At 43.3% G+C, this 20265-nt stretch overlaps 1 protein-coding gene across 1 annotated transcript in view; it reads right to left on the bottom strand.

Annotated features, from left to right (window-relative positions):
* tgfbr1b (transforming growth factor, beta receptor 1 b) overlaps positions 1-15385 on the bottom strand; it is a 41809-nt gene extending 26424 nt beyond the window's left edge. Inside the window, exon 1 of the mRNA XM_085417965.1 lies at positions 15259-15385. Coding sequence (XP_085274091.1) covers positions 15259-15322 — 64 coding nt within the window. The 5' untranslated portion in view covers positions 15323-15385. The remainder of the gene's footprint in view (positions 1-15258) is intronic.
* Between the last annotated feature and the right edge of the window lie 4880 nt (positions 15386-20265).

Genomic DNA, 20265 nt, shown 5'->3' on the forward strand with positions numbered 1-20265 from the left:
TTTGTTTCGTGGTGTCGCAAAATAAACTGTTTACGGCGATATTTTTCATGGTTCTGATGTCACTGTAGTGGCTGTATTAATGTCTTAAAGTTCTCTCTTTCTCTTATATTTAATACAACCACACTACAGACGGACAAGCGCCTGTTTTTATGCGTTGTCGTTAGCAACAACGACGGTAACACCATCGCGTGTCCGCTCGTTTATGTTCCACGTAAACCTTTCACAATAAAGCTCAAGATCCTGTTGAGACCTTTCAAAATAAACTGAATCACATGAAAAAGTATGCAGAGTATTGACGGATGAGAATTAAAAAAGAGCCGCCAGGTGCTAAAAAATAAACCTCAGACTCAAACGTTAGACGCTTTTCCTCGCAGCACGCTGTGTAATAAATACTCACAAAGGAAACGGCGGCCGTTACAACTTGTGTCTAAAAATGTATCGTTTCATGCATCGGTCGCTGTCGTTGCTTCGAGGCTCAAGCTTTACTGTGAAAAACTGTTACAGGATAAACAGTTTCGTGGCTCAAAAAAACAAACTATGAGAACACTTCTTCAGATCATATGTATCATATTTGACACGTACAGTGTTTTTGGGACTGTAACACCATCAGTGTGAACCTGACAAACCGAAATAAACTGCACAACACATTTAAACCAAGTAAAAGAAAACAGATAAGCAAATATGATACAAATTAAATGTCATATATGGAAATGTAAAAGTGATCTATTTACAAAAAATGAAACAAAAGAAGGTGAATGTTCTGGCAGTTATTTCCTGGTTCAGGCTGAGTTTAACTTCAGTCTGAGGTTAAAGGTGATAGAAAGAGCTCACACTGAGTGTCATGTTTGCATTTCACTGCTTTCTACTCTGGATGTCTGTTTATACTCAGCTGTAAGTATAAAAGGCTCCACTCTGCAACCTGATTGTTTCTTTTCAGCTGTTGACTATAAACATTAGTTTGTGCTGATATTGCACTTTTTGAAATCTGCATTTTAAATGTATTTTTAAATATTACTTTAAATACTTCGATTTAAAGTTCTGCTAAAAGTTTCAATGCAAAGATTAGCATCACTGCACTGCAGTGTTTTAGGCATACAGGTGTGACAGAACAGCTTTAGTGTTACAATGTTACAAAATGCAGCGAAACATTCAAACAGTTGTATCGATTATAAAATAGACTGTATCGGATTCATACCGCTGTGGGCAGATATCCAACCTTATGATATCAGCGTTGGACATAAAAAAGTGGTATGGTGCCATCTTTACTTTTAACCTCCTAAGTAAATGACAGGAAGTAGTCCAGGAGCCACAGATGACCTTTGAACTATTCCAAGCTCAGTTTTTGATCAAATATAACAAAAAGATTCTTAGCACGTGGTGGGAGGGCCGATGTAACGACCAGCCTCTTTAATGAAGCGCTCAGCTCCAAACACAAGAACCTCAAGTTTGCTGGGACTCAGGATGAGGAGATGCAGTGCAGAGCAATGACAGGAAATCTCTTTACAACTGTTCAGTACATCACTCAGTGTAACATGTGCAAAGACACATGTGAGGGACTGCACATACGATAAGGGCATGTACAGGTAATAATAATAATAATAATAATAATAATAATGGATACTTTATTGATCCCCATGGGGAAATTACTTGTTTTTCTCTGCATTTGACCCATTCACTCAGTGAAGCAGTGGGCAGCCCACTAAGCAGGCACCCGGGGAGCAGTGTGTAGGGACGGTACCTTGCTCAGGGGTACCTCAGGGTAGCCGTTAAGTGGATTCGAACCGCCGACCTTCCGATCATGGGGCGACCACTTTACCTACTGAGCTATCCCTGCCCCAGGATAGTATGATTGAAAAGATCTGAAAGCAGTGACCAGGATACCAAACCTATTGGGTAATCTGTCCTCACATGGACTCCCAGTCTGGAAGCAGTGGGTTGACTGGAACAGGCCCAGTGGCTGACAGAGTAACAGTCTAAATATTAAAGTGGTTCAATTCAATTTTATTTATACAGCACCAAATCACAACAGTCGCCTCCTTTATATTGTAGATCGTACAATAATAGATTCAAAGGTTGAGTTGGTTGAGGAGAAGAGGGCACAGCTGGATGAAGGCTGGGCGTGATCCTTGGTGCGTGCCGGGCAGATGCTGAGTCAGGTTGACGGCGTTAGGCCTGGGGCGTGGCTGAACACAGTATTGCTTTCTACCCTGTATTACCAAAAGTATTCACTAACCCAACCAAATGACTGGATCCAGTTTTTCCCGTCACTTCCATGGCCACAGGTGTATAACATCCAGCACCTGGGCATGCAGACGCCTCTACAAACACCAGTGGATTCCAGCGTGGTGTCATGATGGGAAGGCGCCGCGTAGAGCAAGCAGGCCGGGATCCTAACTAATCCAGGAGTTTTAGCAGATGGACCTACGATATCAACGTGAAGATCCGAGGTGACCTTCTTGATTCATTGAATTCAAAAATGTTGCAGAAAACTTGACCTCTGACTGGGGCTGGGCCATATCATACCGTTCACGGTAATGCCAGTATAATGTTGGGCAATGATAAGAAAATGAAATATGGCAATAGAATATGGGTAAAACGCAGATGCGCAGTGCTTTTGTTTTCATACGCACATGGTGGAAAAAGCATGGCGGCGACGGAGAACGAGAAGGGCGAAAGCGGATCGCTGAACGAAACGGATGAAGCAGAACTGGTTTGTAAAAATGCTGCAGCTTCAGTGGTGTGGAACTGGTTTAGCTTTTGTTTGTCAGACACACAACAAAGCACAGTTTGTGCTGATCTATAGAGGTCGCGACCTCTGAACCAAAATATGTATAATACAAGTTAATATGTACCTTGAAACTTGGAGTCACTACATCACATAACACTTGAGTCTCAACAGTAGTTGATATCAAGTTACTCATTAAGCAGACATGATATTTTGGACGTGACGTTCAGCTCTGATAGAGCCTCGTGGACTCGTCAGCAGAGGATTTCCATTACAATGCACCTATGTGTGCACTCAGGCGGGGTCTCCAGCTGTCCATGTTGGTGTCTGAGCCTTAGTCAACACCTGGTCAGCTGGGTGCAGCCTGTGATCTCTGCTAGCATGTACAAATGATCAACGTTATAATACTTTAAATCAGTACGTGTGCAGGCAGGAGGTGTCGTTTCTCTTCTTAGGTCAATCGGTCATTACGTGGAGCTCACACTCGATTGAACACACAAGCTCTTGCTTTGTTTTGATCACAGACACACCCTACATGTTGCCCTACCCCCATCTTCATTTCATTCCCCTTCCTCAGAGGTACCTCTCAGCTCCCACAGTTATTTCCAAAGGTCACGGCCCTGCCCACTGCCACATCCACCCGGTCAGCTCCTTTATGTCCAGCCCTTTGTCCACGCCAGCTGTGATCTCTGTATGACTGAATGTGTGGATGCATGCATGCTGGGAAAGGGGCCCCGGGATCTGCCCCCTTTTACAAAGCAGATGAGAAACCTGCTCTGTGGATGGCTCTATTGTTTATGTGGAACACAAAGCTGAGCACTGGGCTATTCAAACACTATAACAGATGCAGCTCTCTGTCTGTGACACTAACTGCAGATCAAGCCCCATTTTTGGAAAGCATGGTGGGAGCCGAGGCATTAGCAGATCCCTACAGCCTGTGCTCCATCACACTGGAGGCAGACACTTCCTTATGCAAACGATGCATTTTTAAACACAACCTGCAACAACCACAGCACCCAGCTATCATATCAGAGAAGGCAACATAAAGCTGAGCCAGCTTCTTGTTCCCACAGTCTGCATGATTAAACAGAGAATCAATAGGTCGTACGTCTGTCTGAGGCCCTGCGCTCATAAATATTGAGCAGCCTATGCTAAAGGTGCTGAAGGTTAGAGAGCCAGCAGCCGGTCAGCTGCTCGCCTCACACTTTTCAGAAGGAAAAGGTGGAGCCTGTGATCAACAGTCTGCTAACCACGACTTCAACAGCTACACAGGATGAGACTGTTCTTGTTGCCATGCTTGGTGGACCCTCTCATTTTTATATAGGGCTGCACAATATAGCATTTCAGCATCAACACTGCATCACATTCATGCTGCAGCTTGTGAAACGTGCACATTTCTTTTAATTCTGTGAGTCTGGCAACCATGATGAACAAGGCATCTGTGGGATTTGCTCTTTACCATAATGCTAATTATGAACCACGTCGTGACTCAGCCCCAATACAGTAGATCTATTTGTGGGGGGTGAGGAATGGGTGCACAAATTTCAAAGGAATAACTGAGCAATATCATCAGCTGTTCACCCTGCAGACAAACTGCAGCTCCACCACCCCGGAGACAAGAAGGCAACAGAAGTCCAGACCACAAGACCTCCTGTCACCAGCTGGAACACAGGCGAGCACAGGACAAGGCTCTCTGAGGAGCCGTCTCACTGACATGAAGCACCAGCACAGGAAGCACCAGCAGGAGTCACGTGGAGGGGGGTCCCGGCTACATCTGTCGAGATGGGGCCTGTTTGCAAAAGTGCTCTGATGTTGTCTAAGCTGTCGCTTCCTTGCACGATGTGATGTGACCGCCTCCCCACACACAGCCTTCATAGCCCCGCTGACTGTCTCACAGCTTATATCATCGGGTCTGATGAGTGTTTGTCCAAACTGTTAATCCTGAATTCAAACTAATAATAAAAATATTTAAGGAGGAAGGAAAGGGAGCGTGTTGGTGCTGTTCATAGATCCTGCAGACGATCTGTTTAGTTTTTGAACATCTGTATTCCAAAGTTTGGGAGTCTTTATGTGACAGTCTGACTTTTACTTTTATTTTAGTAATGATCAGCTCACCTCTAGCCAAGCCCAGGGTTTCCCAGCATCACACTGATCTACAGGTCACATACAGAAGGATCCTCGTCAGTGTCACAGATGTCATCAAATGTAATGACTGAACAGGAGTTCTTGGTGTGTGTGTGTGTGTGTGTGTGTGTGTGTGTGTGTGTGTGTGTGTGTGTGTGTGTGTGTGTGGTAGTATCCGAGCTTCCATCAGTGTTACAGAGACGCAGCCTCACATTAGAGTAGAGCAGACCATCATTTATACATTTTCTAAATCACCAAATGATTACATGAATATTCCCGACAATGCAAACCACAGCTGCACGTAACACACAGTGCTCATAAGAAAAACTCCTGTTGCACTTAAAACATGCTTTAAATAAAAAGCTCAGTGAAACAACAATATAAGGTGCTTCAGTCAGCTGCAGGCTTGGAGAGTAAAGGCTCAGCCTATAAACCAGCACTGTGCACCAGTCTCTGTTTGAACATCATATAATAATGTTTATGCTGTAAAACTGTTTGTAGAACAAAGGAATAAAGTTGTGTGGAAGTTAAACAGGTGATGTGAGCGAGCCCTCCCTCCAGCTGTTACAGTGTAAACAGTGATCACAGGCGCTGCTGATGGATGCTGGGAAATGTGTTTCACCTCCTTGGTCACAGCTCTGTGTCTTTACTTGTCACAGTGTGTGTAACAAACTCCTGCAAACGATGGAAACATCATCTTCACTGCTGTCATCGGGCTTTTTTGCTAAAAACAAAGACACGTTTCTACTGCAGTCACCGTGCTCGACGATGCTTCAGCTAACACACCCCACAGAGGGTCTATGATTTAAGGTAAATAATAGAGTTATTCAATGAGTCATTGGAGCACTAGCTCCCTCTCTGGTTAGGCAGAGACATTACAAGTTAAATACAAAAATCTAAACTCAACCTTAGATATCATGAAGTGGGGCACTGACAGATGATTACATCACTCTCACAGACAGTGAGTGAGTGAAAGTAGGCCCGGCTGAAGAGGCGGGGAGGCCTGGAGCACTTTAATGGAGGCCACGACGGGCCGGCGTCTGAAGCCGCCGACTCACAGCTCAGACTGAAGCGTCTGCTCTGCTGCTCTGGCCCCGTCCTACATGACAACACACACTGTGTGAATCAATGAGTGTGTAGCACACAGAAGACACCACTTTACTTCCTCCCATGGTACAAAAATGAAGCCAAACTTTTCCTGTTTGTTGGAGCTGCCACGTTGTCTGCGCAGTCGTGACCTGAGGTGCAGTCACTGCGCAGCCGCTGGATACATTTATGTGGCGGTTTTCAAACGATTAGCTGATGGGTTAACTGTGACTCATGAAGGTAAATCCAACCACATCACTCTAATGACAAAGACTCACATGTGAACATGTTACAGTTCAATACCACACGTAACATCCCTCTGTGGCTCCTGTTCTTAACGTGGTGGCTGGATTAGATTAGGCACAAGCTTGTTGCTAGCTAGCGATGCTACACACCTATGTTACTGTCGTGCTCTAAGATTCGGCTCTCCTGAGTTCTTATCCCACCACAGACCGATGGCATCAGCTGCACACACACACACAAGCCCAGAGTCAGAATTATCTGGAAATTAAACCAGCGGTGCTTTCAGATTTTAACATCAGACTGAAGATGATCTGAAACTGAAGGTTCGATCCGGTCCACTCACAGAGCCCTCTACAGCCGGCTAACATGGACACTTTCAATAAAAACAGCAGCAGCAGGTTTCATAGACGTACAATTTATTCTTTATTTAACTACAGGACCCAGAGTCCACACTGTTATGCACAGATACATCCACCCCAGAGAAAAACTCAGACACCATTCCTGCATCCAGAGGTTTGGAGAAACTTCCTCCCTTTCCAGATGTTCTGCTGACCCACTGAGAGAGAACTCATTTCACAAAAAGACAACAACTATAAGTAACTGTAACGAGTCATTGGGGAACACAGACTGTTGGTTACAGCACAGAAACACTGTTGCTGTTTTAATTCTGGTTCTTTTACTTCCATCAGGTGTGTTACAACAAACCTGGAAAATGTCACTAATTTTACAGGCAGTGAGTGAAGAATACATTTTCTTCTTCTGCATTAAATCCTCCATTAATGACAGCTTACTGTCCTCACACATGTGCAGGCACACAAACATGCTGCTCTTTGCACTTATTTAATGATCAGCTCTACACATGATCTGAAAAGTCCAGCCTGCTGCTCTTAGTTGAATAATAAACTGTACTGTAGTACTGTAACGGTAACGTTTTGACACAACCCATCTCAGCTGCAGGAACATCCCTCAGCTCAGAGTGATTCTTTAGTCAGGTTATACTCATTTATGTTCACAAACTAGCTAACCAACACCAACGCCAACCAACTGCTCATCTTAACTAGCTAGCTAAGGACGTTCATTATCGATCGACTTACAAACGTGCCGATAACTTACTGAAAGGGTCCTGCTGTTGGTTAGTCCAGTTTACTGCAGAACACCACGTGCTGTCAGTCCTGGTTAGGAACGGGAATCCAGAACCGGTTCTTGTAGAGAACCCAGCAGTAGTCCATAGGGCTGTGCGATAAGACCAAAATCTCATATCCCGACAGAAGACATTTATCGTCCCAACAACGATATATATTCTGTGAATCAGCTCGACTTGTGTGAAGTGTTTTCAGCTGGGCGTCGTGTACCTAGAGTTTTCTTTGTATTTACTACACGGCGTGCTGCGGGGGAAAGCCTGTTCTAAGGTTTATTTTTTAGCACCCGACGTTTTTGGGGTTTTTTTTGCTTCTGGTCCGTAAACACTCTGCATACTATTTCACATAATTCAGTTTATTCTGAAAAATCTCAACAGGATCTTAGCTTTATTGTGAAAGGTTTATGTGGAAAGCAAACAAGCGGACGGCGGAGCCACGCGTCGTTGTTGCTAACGACAACGCATAAAAGCAGACGCTTGTCCGTCCGTAGTGTGGTTATATTAACCTCCTAGGACCTGGCGTCCACATATGTGGGTTGTCTAGACCAAAATACTTAATGTTTCTGGGCCTGATATCCACTTACGAGGACGTTGAGTGGAACATGCATGCCGTGGAAGAGTTCGGTTGTTAGGAGGTTAAATATAAGACAAAGACAGAACTTTAAGAACCAGTGACCATCAAAACCATGAAAAATATTCCAGTAAACAGTTTGTTTTGCAACACCACGAAACAAACGATGGGGTAATATGAAACAATAGATGTTTTCATATCATCAGACGGTATATATCGTTATATCGAACAGTAGTCTAGCTGCTTAGAATCATTCGTCTGCCTGCCTATCCATCCCACTTGTTGGTTCTCGCACCCTCGCTACGGTCAGCTGACTTCAGTACATGTGTCGGAGGACGAGGGAAACAGCGGTGCAGTCCACAGCGTGGACATTGCACAAAAAAAGACGAGCGCGATGGTAAAGTGGAGACTGCTCCAGGCCAGAAACGAGTGCACGATGCTGTTAGCACAACTTCAGCATGGACAGCATGCTAACGCTAACCTAGCCAAGAACCGAGAGTGCTGTTAAAGCTGAGTGAACGCAGACTCCAGTCCAGCAGCCTGAACTTCAGCAAGATGAGCAGTCGGCTGCATCTTCACCTGTTTGTAGAGCACAGTCACTGTGTTGATCACTTTCCAAGTCTCTGCGTGCTCGTTTTCATCTGCTGCTGTGGGCTCGACAGAGAAAAACATCACGTGTGTGTCCTCATTAGGACAGGCACAAATGTGTTAGGGTGTGTGTAGGTTTAAATTGTTAAATGGCATTTTACAGAGTAACATCAAATGATGAGTGTGATGAGCCAACACTGATGACAACACAGAGGGAAACACCTCCAACCTCCAACATCTGCCCACAGAGCACGAAAGCCATTTGTACAAATGTGACGTCCTTAAAGCACACAGCGAGTTGCTTCTCTCTGCTGAAGCTGTAACAAATACATGTAAGTGTGTAAGATCAATGCCTGAATGTTACAATTAGGGCTGAACGATATATCGCATTTGCGATAATATCGCGACATGATCAAGTGCAATTTTCTAACCGCAAAGGCTGCGATTATACTCTGGACATGTCCAAATTCATGGGCTGCATCCTCCTGAGGCCGCATTTGTAGACCGATTACGTCACAGCGACGCGCCGAAGGCTGTCCAAATTACTACCATATCCCAGAATTCATAGCGCGGCCCAGCCAAACTCCAGTTTCCAGCAATGGCAGCCGCTACTAAGTTTTAAAATTACTCATACTAATCTTTCTGGGTCACAAAATAAACTTTTAACATATTTTCAGGCGAGAAAGTAGCTGTGTAAACATCAAATATCTGCTCGGTTTATCAAGATATCCCATATTTGCAAAAGTGCTTCGACGTTTTCGGAGACGTCTGCTACCCACCAGCTCGACAGCTAGCCGGGAGCTCGAGGGTTACTGATGCGGCCGAGAACGGCACAACTCCCGGCACATCATTTTCAGATCACTGCGGAGTTTCGCTGCTCGGGTTAAACGTAATATATAAGTCACTTAGACAACCTAAAAATGTTATTGTTGGGCTTTTTTCAGTGTTTTGTTTGTTCGTGAGTAAATCGGTTTGGCTGAGATTAAAGTTATTAGATTAGATAAAATAAAACTTTATTAATCCCCCGGGTGGGTTCCTCCTTGGTTTTCACACAGCTGACTAAACGTCAAACAGAAAACTTATTAAACAGAAGTATGAGACAGTCGAGAATTTACACCAGTGTCTGGTTATATTTTAGATAGCAAGAAGCAGACGGCCGAGTTTATTAAACTCCACCGAGACAGCGGTGACGCTAATCAGAACTAGACCGTCCAATTTCACGCCTTTAAACTTTAAAGGCGTGTTTGTGTGTGTGTTTATACAATTGCTATTATGTTTGCACTTTATGTGTAATGTTACTGACTGCAGAGATCAGTAAGATGTGTGTATTTTTTATTTATTAGTTTTATTTATTTAATATTATTTTTTAATTGAATGACTGTCTAGTAGTTCACAGATGTCGAAAAACTGAGTGTGGTAAAGCCACTGATTTTGTTTATGTATATTTCTGCAATCTGCACATTGTACTGACTTTCATTTTAATGTTTACACCAGGGTTCCTTGTCAGCACTTTATGCTCAGATGTTTGTAAGCTAAAAATAAACTATTGTGTATGTTCAAATATACTGTTGTGATTGAAGAAGTTAAATAAAAATGTCAGTCATCAATTCATGCATCACCTCATGTCATCATAACAGAGGTCTGTCTTCCAGGAAAGAACAGTTTAAAATTAATGTAATATAGTATTGGCCATACTATATGATGTATTGCTTGTCTTTGTTTAATAATACAGAAGACAAAGACCTTAAAAAATAATCGCATATCGCATCGCAATCGCAATATTGGGGCAAAAAAAATCGCAATTAGATTATTTTCCATAATCGTTCAGCCCTAGTTACAATGTGCTATTACAACTGAAGGCACTGCGCACGTTCATGCACAGTAACAGTGACTGGGATTAAGGCTGGATGAATATATCGACCTTCGACGACAGGCTGAGCCTTTCGCCCATCGCTCTCACACCAGCGATTTATTTATCTGCCCACGAATACGTTTGCTAATAATGTTGGTGGAAGCTAAGAGAACGAGTCAATGCAAAAAAATAATAGAGCTGTATTAACGGCACAGCGATTCATTTACTGAAACTCAGAGCAGAACGACCGGCAGCAGCCTGCGTTCAGAAACAAAAACATTGAATTTTAATTAAAAACTACAATGATGGGAAACAAAGAGACACTGGCTTTGTTTTTCCACTCTAAACCTGTTTATCTGTCTCACACACTCCACCAAACAACAGACACAAATGTCAACACAAAGTAAGTAAAAATCTAAATGTCTCACCCAGCGAACATTAATAAATCTCAGACGTAACGTTAAGTCTTTTACCTCAAATAAACGAATAATCCAAACAGCAGCTGCATTAATACTGAAACAAGCAAAAGGTCAAATATCCCCTCCAAACAAAACGTGTAAATTCTGAACGTGCGAATCAGTCTGTGCATGATTACAAGGCTCCGCCCATCAAAATGTCACCTATCATCGTTCACTGGACTGACGATTGTCCACTGGAAAGAAATGTACGTATCGCCCAACCTTAACTGGGCTGCTCGAGACCTGACTGTAGATAACGTCAGGGTCAGCTGCTCCACACAGGCTGTTTATGACGTGAACCAGCTTACAGACAGAAACAGCTGCCAACACTCAGACGGTGCTTACTATTAGTTTATCACATCATCACCATCATTTGCCTCACACAGTAAACACTGAATCACAGCATAGAAAATGATGTTCTTATATTTGCTGTGTTCCCGTGTAACTCCGCCCCTCCTCCCTGACTGATGCAAAATTCCCTCCAATCATCACACTGAACTGTACTGAAGTAAAAAGGACTTTACTAATGCACGACCTTTATCGGTTAATATTCATCCTAATCTGGAGCTGAGATATTGACCTGAACAATAAGTGGCTTTTATCCCAGCAGTGTGATGTTGAGCGTCAGGTCCTGGCATGAAATGATTACAGCACAGCATCTTCTCCTCTACACTCACACAGGATGGTAAAGAGTGTCCTCTGCTAAAGGAGGCAGCGAGGCTCCTTTCCTTAGTATCTGGAGAACTGGAAAAGCTCGCATTGTGACCACCACACAGACACGTCCAGGTCACGTCTCTTGCAAAGTGGGCACAGACTCACAGACATGCTGACGCACAAAAACACACAGATACAATAGTGTCTGAACTCTTTTGGCTCCCAGAGTCTGACGGAGTCTGTTTAGACTCCATGCAGAGCTTACTTTATTTGACTGGAGTTGAGATTATTTACTTTTGCATTTAACAGAATGTTTTCTTTAAACAAATCAAACTTTAGTAAGCAAAGGAAATACAAACTGTTGTTGACAGACGTGTGCAGTTAAACTTAAAAACACTTTTCTCTTCTTACTGCTCATTAATAATCGATCACTACAGTAACCAGCAGCTTCAGCCCTAACATCATACGCTAGACGTCGTCCTCAGCCAGACTGAAGCTTTCCCTCAGAAACACGGGCAGCAGCCTCTCCGTCAGTGACCGAGGGTTATTCATCAACACGTTGTTGCCAGCGGCTGCTCGTGTGGCTACGACCACTCAAATTAGTTGTGGTTCTTTAAGCAAGGACAACGGCTGTCTGGGGTCACCCACATGCCTGGCATTCCTCCACTGCTAGTCCCGATGGTGGGAGAACACGGTGCACGGAAAAACCTCCACAACAATAACATGTTGTATAAACACCCAACAGTGACGCATGAGCAACACAACAAGACGCAAAAAACAGCAACTGACCGTCTGTGTCGATTTTTACTGTTCTAACAAAAACATCTGTTCAACCCTCCATCAAAGAGGAAGCAGAGCGTCCACTGGTGGAACAAAATCCCATTACCACTGGGTCACTAACAGCCCGTCCTGGCTCTTATTGCAGGATTCATCAAACAGCATTGCGGGATTAACACAGAGGCTCTCCTCTCATTCAGCAAACACAGCAGCAGGGCTGCCACAGACCATTATTGTGATAGTCGACTAATCAGATCATCATCCATTGGACGTAAAACGACAGCTTATTGCACCAGCAGCATCTGCTCTTATATAACTATCATTAGCTTACAGCTTGAAGTGTTTCAGGTGCTAACTACAAATAAAGACAAGATGGTAGTTTATCAAAGTTTAATGAAGTTTGCAGATTGTTTCGGTGAAGTTTAATAAACTCCTTGCTATCTAAAATATAACAGGACACCGGAGTAAACTCTCGACCGTCTCACACTTCTGATGATCAGCTGTCTGCTTGATGTTTATTCAGCTGTGTGAAAACTATAACTTTAATCTCAGCCAAACCGATTTACTCAGCAACAAATAAAACACTGAAAAAAGCCAAACAATAACATTTGTAAGTTATCTAAGTGACTCATATATCATGTTTAACCTCAGTAGCGAAAGACAGCGGTGGGTTTGAAAATGATGTGCTGGGAGTCCGCTGTTCTCGCCGGCTCCACTGAGCCCTCTAGCTGGTGGGGAACAGCTGAAAACATCGGCGCACTTTTGCAAACACGGTGTCTTAATAAACCGAGCAGATGTTTGAGGTTTCCACAGCTACATTCTCCCCTGAAAATATGTTAAACGTTTATTTTGTGACCCAGAAAGAGTAATAAAAGTAATATTAACACTAAGTAGCTGCCGCCATTGTTGGACACTGGAATTGGCTGGGCCGCGCTATGAATTCTGGGATATGGTCGGCCACGAAGGACACACCCGACCCATCCTTCAAATCTGGGGAAATGAAGAACGCATTTTTCAGCCGCGTTTGGGGGAGTCTTTGAATTTGGACAGGCTTCACCGCGTCGCTGCGAAGCCTGTCTTAAATCCTGCTACTTATTCCTGCATCTTTCTGGATCTTACACAGCTTCAAACGACGCGTCGACTATTAAATCAGTCGTCAATGTAATCGTGACTAGTCGACCAATCGTGGCAGCCCTAACAGCAACAAACATCATAATCGATTCAAAGTTAGCTTCCTACCACACTGTAACCATGTGACATCGTGGCCTAACCCTAACACTATTCAATAATTACTTGAACGTCACCCACCCTCGTCTACTCTACTGAGCGTCCACTCTTCTAGCAAAACTTCAACATTAGGAAACAAAACAACAGCTCTTGAATGGCACTGCTTCTCTGAGGTTCGTGCACCATTTCCAGCTCATCTGCTGCATTTCTACATTTGCAAACATGCGTATACTTTGAATTCTGTATGTAGTACTGTGTACGTGGGCTAGTCTGCAGGAGATCGGTTTCTACGTCTCAAGATATGTCACGATTTTCATTACTTACTGTGCTAAAAATGGAGGAGGAAAATGGGAGGGAAGAAGGAAGGGGGGGAAGTGACAGAGCACCACCTCGTGCCCGTTAGGGTGGAGGATGATGAGTACTAGTGACACCATCCAATTTAGCTTGCTGCCTGTGCTCAGCTGTGTGCGGATGCTGCTGAAGCAGGAGTGGGAGCTGCATGGGTGTGGTGCTGAACAGCAACGTGGCACAGAGGTGGCAGTGAAGATGCTCTCATGCAGTCTACACTGTAATCCACAGCCACTCGTGGTCCAATTAAAATCAGACTTGCGTTAATGTGAGGATAACAAAAGAAAGAAGGACTGATGATGCTCCAAACGTGCAACATGACAAGCCTCCCGCTGAACAAAGAGCAGAAGTGCCTCCCCTTTGTTTGTGTCCCTGAGCCAACATATCATGAGTATATGAGGACCCCACGGGGGGCTTTAATGACCTCAGCTGAAATCACGCTTCCCCACTCATCACGAGCCTCTCTGTATACACAAAGGAATGTCACACAATGAAGCGCAAAGAACACAGATGCAGGTGAAGGCTGTACCTTTAAGAAAACCCTTCACCTGTAAGAGTCACGCGATGGTTTTAGCGACCACGATGTTTTTTTCATGAAAAACGAATAAAAATCTGGGCTCAACACTCGCGAGCACGAGCAGCAGTGCACGCGCCTGCCCTCGTCACTAACCGTGCTGGCTACTTCAAAGCTGCGTTTCCTTAAACACTTCCACTGTAGCCGACTACGCTGCTGCAAACATGCAGCGGAGCGATGCAGCTCTGGCATTTACGCAGCAGCGACTTCAGCATTTATTTACACGAGTTTCTTGTTGAAAGTTACAGCAGCGCTAAACGAATGTCTGACAGAAGCTAACGGGCTAGCGTCTGCTCGTCAGGCAGAAAACTACTGAAGTCAACCAGCAAGTTACTCTTTAAGCATTTATCCACGTAGAATAACGGAGTTATTTATCAGACTCACATCAAAGGTTAGTAATGCTCCTCAAGATGAGTCCCGACCAGAACACTAACAACGCGTTTGAGATGGTAAATACAGATATTTACATAAATCCCAGCAGGAAAAAATGCTTGTTCCCAATTTCAATTAATGTTTGACAAAAAGCAAACAGCCGTCCGTGATGCGGCCAACTTTCTACCAGCCACACTCGGACTGTTCCTTCAGACGGTCCTGTGCTGGTCCAAAGCAGGGTCGGAACGGGTGACCAAAACCGAGCTTAGCACGCTGAACCGTCTCAGCGCCGTGTGACTTGTTGCTGCCTTATCCTTTCCCCCCAGACTATAAACATTCATCAGGCAGACAGCAGCAGACTGGCCGCAGACCCTACGCCATTTTAGTTAGACACAACCCGCTTCTTGGGGGTTCTTGAACAAAGAGCACTTCTAAGGGAAGCGAGTCGAACCAAGAGTGCAAGTTTCGACAAATACACGAAAACACACGCACATCTACTGTGTTCATTTCAGATCACTTACCATTATTTTCTTGTATCCTTGTCCCAAAAACAAGGACGACCACAAAAAGCCGTACTGCACCCATCGTGGCTGCGAACCAGACTGCCACTCGACTGCTAACTTCTCCCTGCGCAGAAGAAGACGGCCGCTGATAGGCTGACGGAGCAACGAGCCCGCCTGGCCGGGACCTGCTCAGGAGTAGAGCGCGCTGATTGGCCAATGAACGTACGACACCCCGCCCACTAGAGCAACTGTAACGCGCCTGTAAACAAACCGTGTTCACTGCATTAACAAAGAATGTTATAATTCAGTTACATTTATATTACTTCAGTACTACACCGTGTTCGTATATTTCTAATAGAAACCAAACCATTCTTAGAGAATAGAATAATAAAGTCTTACAAAGGTGATATGTGCTTTTCTTTACACTCATTTCTCAGAGTTTTTATCTGATTTAGTGCAGACAAAATAATTATTGTGGGTGACTTTAACATTCAGAAAGAACATGTCACCAGCTGCTCTGTTAATATTAGCAGCAAACTCAAATAGCAACCAAACGGGTTTAGGGGAGGAAGACAGGACAAAGACTCTGTCGAAGAGAGCCAGCGATGAATAATTCCAAAAAATGTTATTGCAGATTTGTGTATTAACACATAGTGAGTGAAGAAGAAACACCCAGTGCATCATGGGAATCCCCGGCAGCCTACACCTATTGCAGCATAACTAAGGGAGGATGCAGGGTCACCTGGTCCAGCCCTAACTATATGCTTTAGCAAAAAGGAAAGTTTGAAGCCTGATCTTGAAAGTAGAGATAGTGTCTGTCTCCTGAATCCAAACTGGAAGCTGCTTCCACAGAGTAAATACTCTGCAAGTCTGCATCCTCTCCCTTTCAAACCATTCTGCAAACTCGGGCTCTGGTCTGACATACATTTCTGTTTTCTACAAATGGTGAGTTATGTTTGCATCACACAACAAATATTTGTATGTCCTGTATTCCTTTATGCTTTTTCAGTTATGACGATAGGGAAGGCTTTTTGCATTTTAAGATTTAAGTTGTAAATGCTTTGAAGGCTCAGTTGGTTGACTCACTTCATAAAAATACTTAATTAACAACTAGTAAATACCTGAATTAGCCATGAATTGCAAAATGAAATAACACATAAACCCTCATTTCATAATCTGTGCATGTATAAATGTGCATCTAAATATGTTGTTAAACATTTACTTGGACTTTCTAAATGGCTTTAAGAGTTCCTAAATAACTTGTTTGTAGTTTCCAGAACAAGCCATAAGAACACGTTAAAGTAAAACTATGTCCAGGCTGCAAACAGCTGCTGATAACAGAGCAATGAAGGCAGCATACATGATAAAGATGAGTGCTGGCCCCAGCAACGCAGCCATAGCTGGATCTTCAACAGCTGCAGTCAAAATTGCAGCTTAAGCTTATCAAAGGTTATAGAGTCCTGGGTAAAGTTTATTATTATTATTAGTAGTAGTAGTATAAAAACAGCAAGCACAATTAATTTAAAAAAATTTCAATGGAATTTCAAAACATATCCAACCTACAGTATCTGCGAAATATGTAGACAATTTGATTACATACAAAACATGTAGTATGACAGAAAAGACAAATTGGTCAGCTTCACAGAGTTGAGTGTTTCTTCTTTGATTGGTTAATGCTTACAAGTGGAGAAGCAGACAGGAAATGCCATTATGGACTTCAAAATGTGACATTATTGACAAACAGTTTTATGTCAAAAAAAGATGACATTTGTTTCTATTCCATCAATTTTGTAAAAAATATTTTTAATTAAAATCAAATATAACAAAACTACAAAAGCAAAACAAAGAAAATTGCAGTAAATGATAAACGGATTGGTACAGTGTTGGTCAAGTTACTTGAAAATAGCAATAAGTTACTAATTGCTCATTACTTCTCCAAGAAAGTAATCCTGTTACTTTACTAATTTGTTATTTTCAAAAGTAATTAGTTAATTTATTACTTGAACATGATACACAACCTGAATATGTAATAAAGCAATAGATCTTTCAGCACAGTTCTATTTTTTCTGCATAATAAATCATATAAAATGTAATCAAATGAAAAAGTCTATTTTTAAAACATGTTTTATTCGTTTTAATCTTTTAACTTTATGCACATTGTATCAAACAAAAATTTAAAAAAAAAATTGTTTAACATTTAAACCTATTTTCTGAATATTCCAGCATATAAAATAAAATAATTTTTTGTGTTTACACTCACTCTTTCAAATAGATGAAAGTAAAACACAGCAGAAAATAAATAAAATCAACGATTCAGCAGCTCTGAGTCCTGTCGCTCTTAGATCTATCGTCTGCGTTTAGCAGGAGTGGGGCAGGTGGAGGTTTGCCCACAGTGGTGATGTCAGTGGGGGGATCCGGGGGTTTCTCTGTGAGTGTCACATTCCCGTGGCAGCGTGCTCGCTCAGATTTGAAGTTTAATTTTTCGCTGTAGAAACAAGCTTTCTTCCCACGCAGAGTGCACAGCAGACGCTGATGTTTTTGTCACTTTTTACGGACTAAAACTTAAAGTAATGCGAGTACTTCCACGTTTTAAACGCTGCATGGTCACACTCTATCCCGCGCTCCATATTGTTGATCTACACACGTCTGATGCTGCCATGGGCGCTGCACGCTCGTATGTCATTGTCATGAGACACTCTCAGTTTAGTAACGTAGCGTCCGTACAGGAACGTAACTGTAATGTAATTACTTTTTTGCAACAGTAACCCCTTGCATTACTCGTTACTTGGAAAAAGTAATTGGATTACAGTAACTCGTTATTGCCCATCTCTGCTGGTACAGCTAGGTCCATAAACTTTTGATCAATGACAAACAATTTTTTGAAAGGTTTTTAAATCATACATCTGCGTAACAACTGTGATGGTCTGACATTCAAGCGGTGATTCAAGTCCAGACTTCGAGCATCAATTCAAGAATTTTAATTATAAAGGACAATGTAATGTGCAGGAATTACACTACTTCAGCATCGAGCTAGTGCTACTGAACAGGACAGAGAATAAAGGAAATAACGTTTTATAAGTGGCAGGTCCTTTCAAATTCAATGCTTCTATAAACTCAACAAACAGAAAACACAGTGCTGCACAGTGTGTTGCTAGCTAAAGCTACAGCTGTGGTGATCTCCAGAGAAAGAAAAGAGTGTGAGATAACTTCACTCAGAGATGGAGAAAGATATCAGAAAGACAGGACAGGAGAGGAAGAAAAGCAGTTATATTTGTATAGATTTATATTATTGAATACTGTGATGTATGTAGGACAGCATGGTGGTGTTAGCACTGTCACCTCTGTATGGAGGATGTTGTCCCTGTGTTTGCCTGGGTTCTGTCCATGTACTCCCGCTTCCAAAGACATGCAGTTAGTGGGGTTAAGTGGGGATTCTAAACTGCCCATAGGTGTGAATGTGTGTGTGAATAGTTGTCTGTTTCTCTGTGTTAGCCATGCGACAGACTGGCGACCTGTCCAGGGTCTACCCTGTCTATCACCCTATTGTGTCTGAGACAGGCTCCTGCCCATTTTCTTGCTGAAGCATCCACCCTCATTTTGTCTGTATCCTCTTAGTAGATGGCAAGAGAGTTTTATCAAGAATGTCTTGGTATATTTTTCTATTTATCCTTCCTTCAGTTATATAAGTCAAGTCAAGTCAAGTCAAGTCAACTTTATTTGTCAATTCTGCCACATGTACAGGACATACACAGAATAGAAATTGCGTTACTCTCAAACCCTAGTGATTAGAAAAATGCAAATAAAATAATTAAAAAGTAAAAATTTAAATAAATACAATACAATTTTACGTATAACAAAAAAAAGCTATGCAATATACAATATACAATATTCAAGTAAGAAGGCATAGTGGTGCAAAATAGGCAAATAGTGCAAATGGGGATTTAGTAGTGTACGGTAAGAGATAGTGTAACAACAGAGTCTTATGAGGTCCAATGCTTAAGCAGTCCAATGCTCCACAAAGTGACTGGAGCAGGCCAGTGAGTGCGTCAGAGAGTGAGAGTGTGTGTGTGTGTGACAGAGTTCAGTGAGACCGTGGTGGAGAAGAGGGGAGAGGGGGGCAGAATCGGGAGGGAGTTTAGCTTCCTGACAGCCTGATGGATGAAGCTGTCCTTCAGTCTGCTGGTCCTGGCCTGGAGACTCCGCAGTCTCCTCCCTGACGGCAGCAGCTTGAAGAAGCTTTGCATTGGGTGCGTGGGATCAGCCGCTATGCAAAGGGCTTTTTTAGTGAGACGGGTGCTGTAAATGTCCTGGAGGGAGGGGAGAGAGACACCAATGATCCTCTCTGCAGCTCTCACTATGCGTTGGAGGGTTCTATGGCAGGACGCATTGCAGGCTCCAAACCACACAGTGATGCAGCTCGACAGGATGCTCTCGATGGTGCCTCTGTAGAAAGTGTACATGATGGGGGCTGGAGCTCCTGCTCTTCTTAGTTTGCGGAGAAAGAAGAGACGCTGCTGTGATTTCTTGGCCAGTGCTGTGGTGTTGTACGTCCAGGAGAGATCCTCTGTGATGTGCACACCCAAGAACTTGGTGCTGCTCACTCTCTCCACAGACGCTCCGTCAATGGTCAGAGGAGCATGTTGGGTGTGCATTCTCCTGAAGTCCACAACAATCTCCTTCGTCTTCTCCACATTCAGAGAGAGATTGTTGTCAGCACACCACGTGGCCAGGCGTCTCACCTCACTTCTGTAGTCGGTCTCATCCCTGTTGCTAATGAGACCCACCACCGTTGTGTCGTCCGCAAACTTGATGAAGAGGTTGGAGCTGTGTGATGGAGTGCAGTCATGGGTCAGCAGAGTGAAGAGGAGGGGGCTCAGCACACATCCCTGCGGGGCCCCCGTGTTTAAAATGATGGTGCTGGATGTATTACTGCCGACCCGTACTGCTTGAGGTCTTCCGGTGAGGAAATCCAACAGCCAGTTGCACAGTGAGGTGTTGAGCCCCAGCTGGACCAGTTTTTGAGTG

The sequence above is a fragment of the Rhamphochromis longiceps genome, linkage group LG9 (assembly GCF_057381845.1).
Source record: "Rhamphochromis longiceps isolate RC_006_pf linkage group LG9, R_longiceps_female_GT1.1, whole genome shotgun sequence".
NCBI classification, from domain to species: domain Eukaryota; kingdom Metazoa; phylum Chordata; class Actinopteri; order Cichliformes; family Cichlidae; genus Rhamphochromis; species Rhamphochromis longiceps.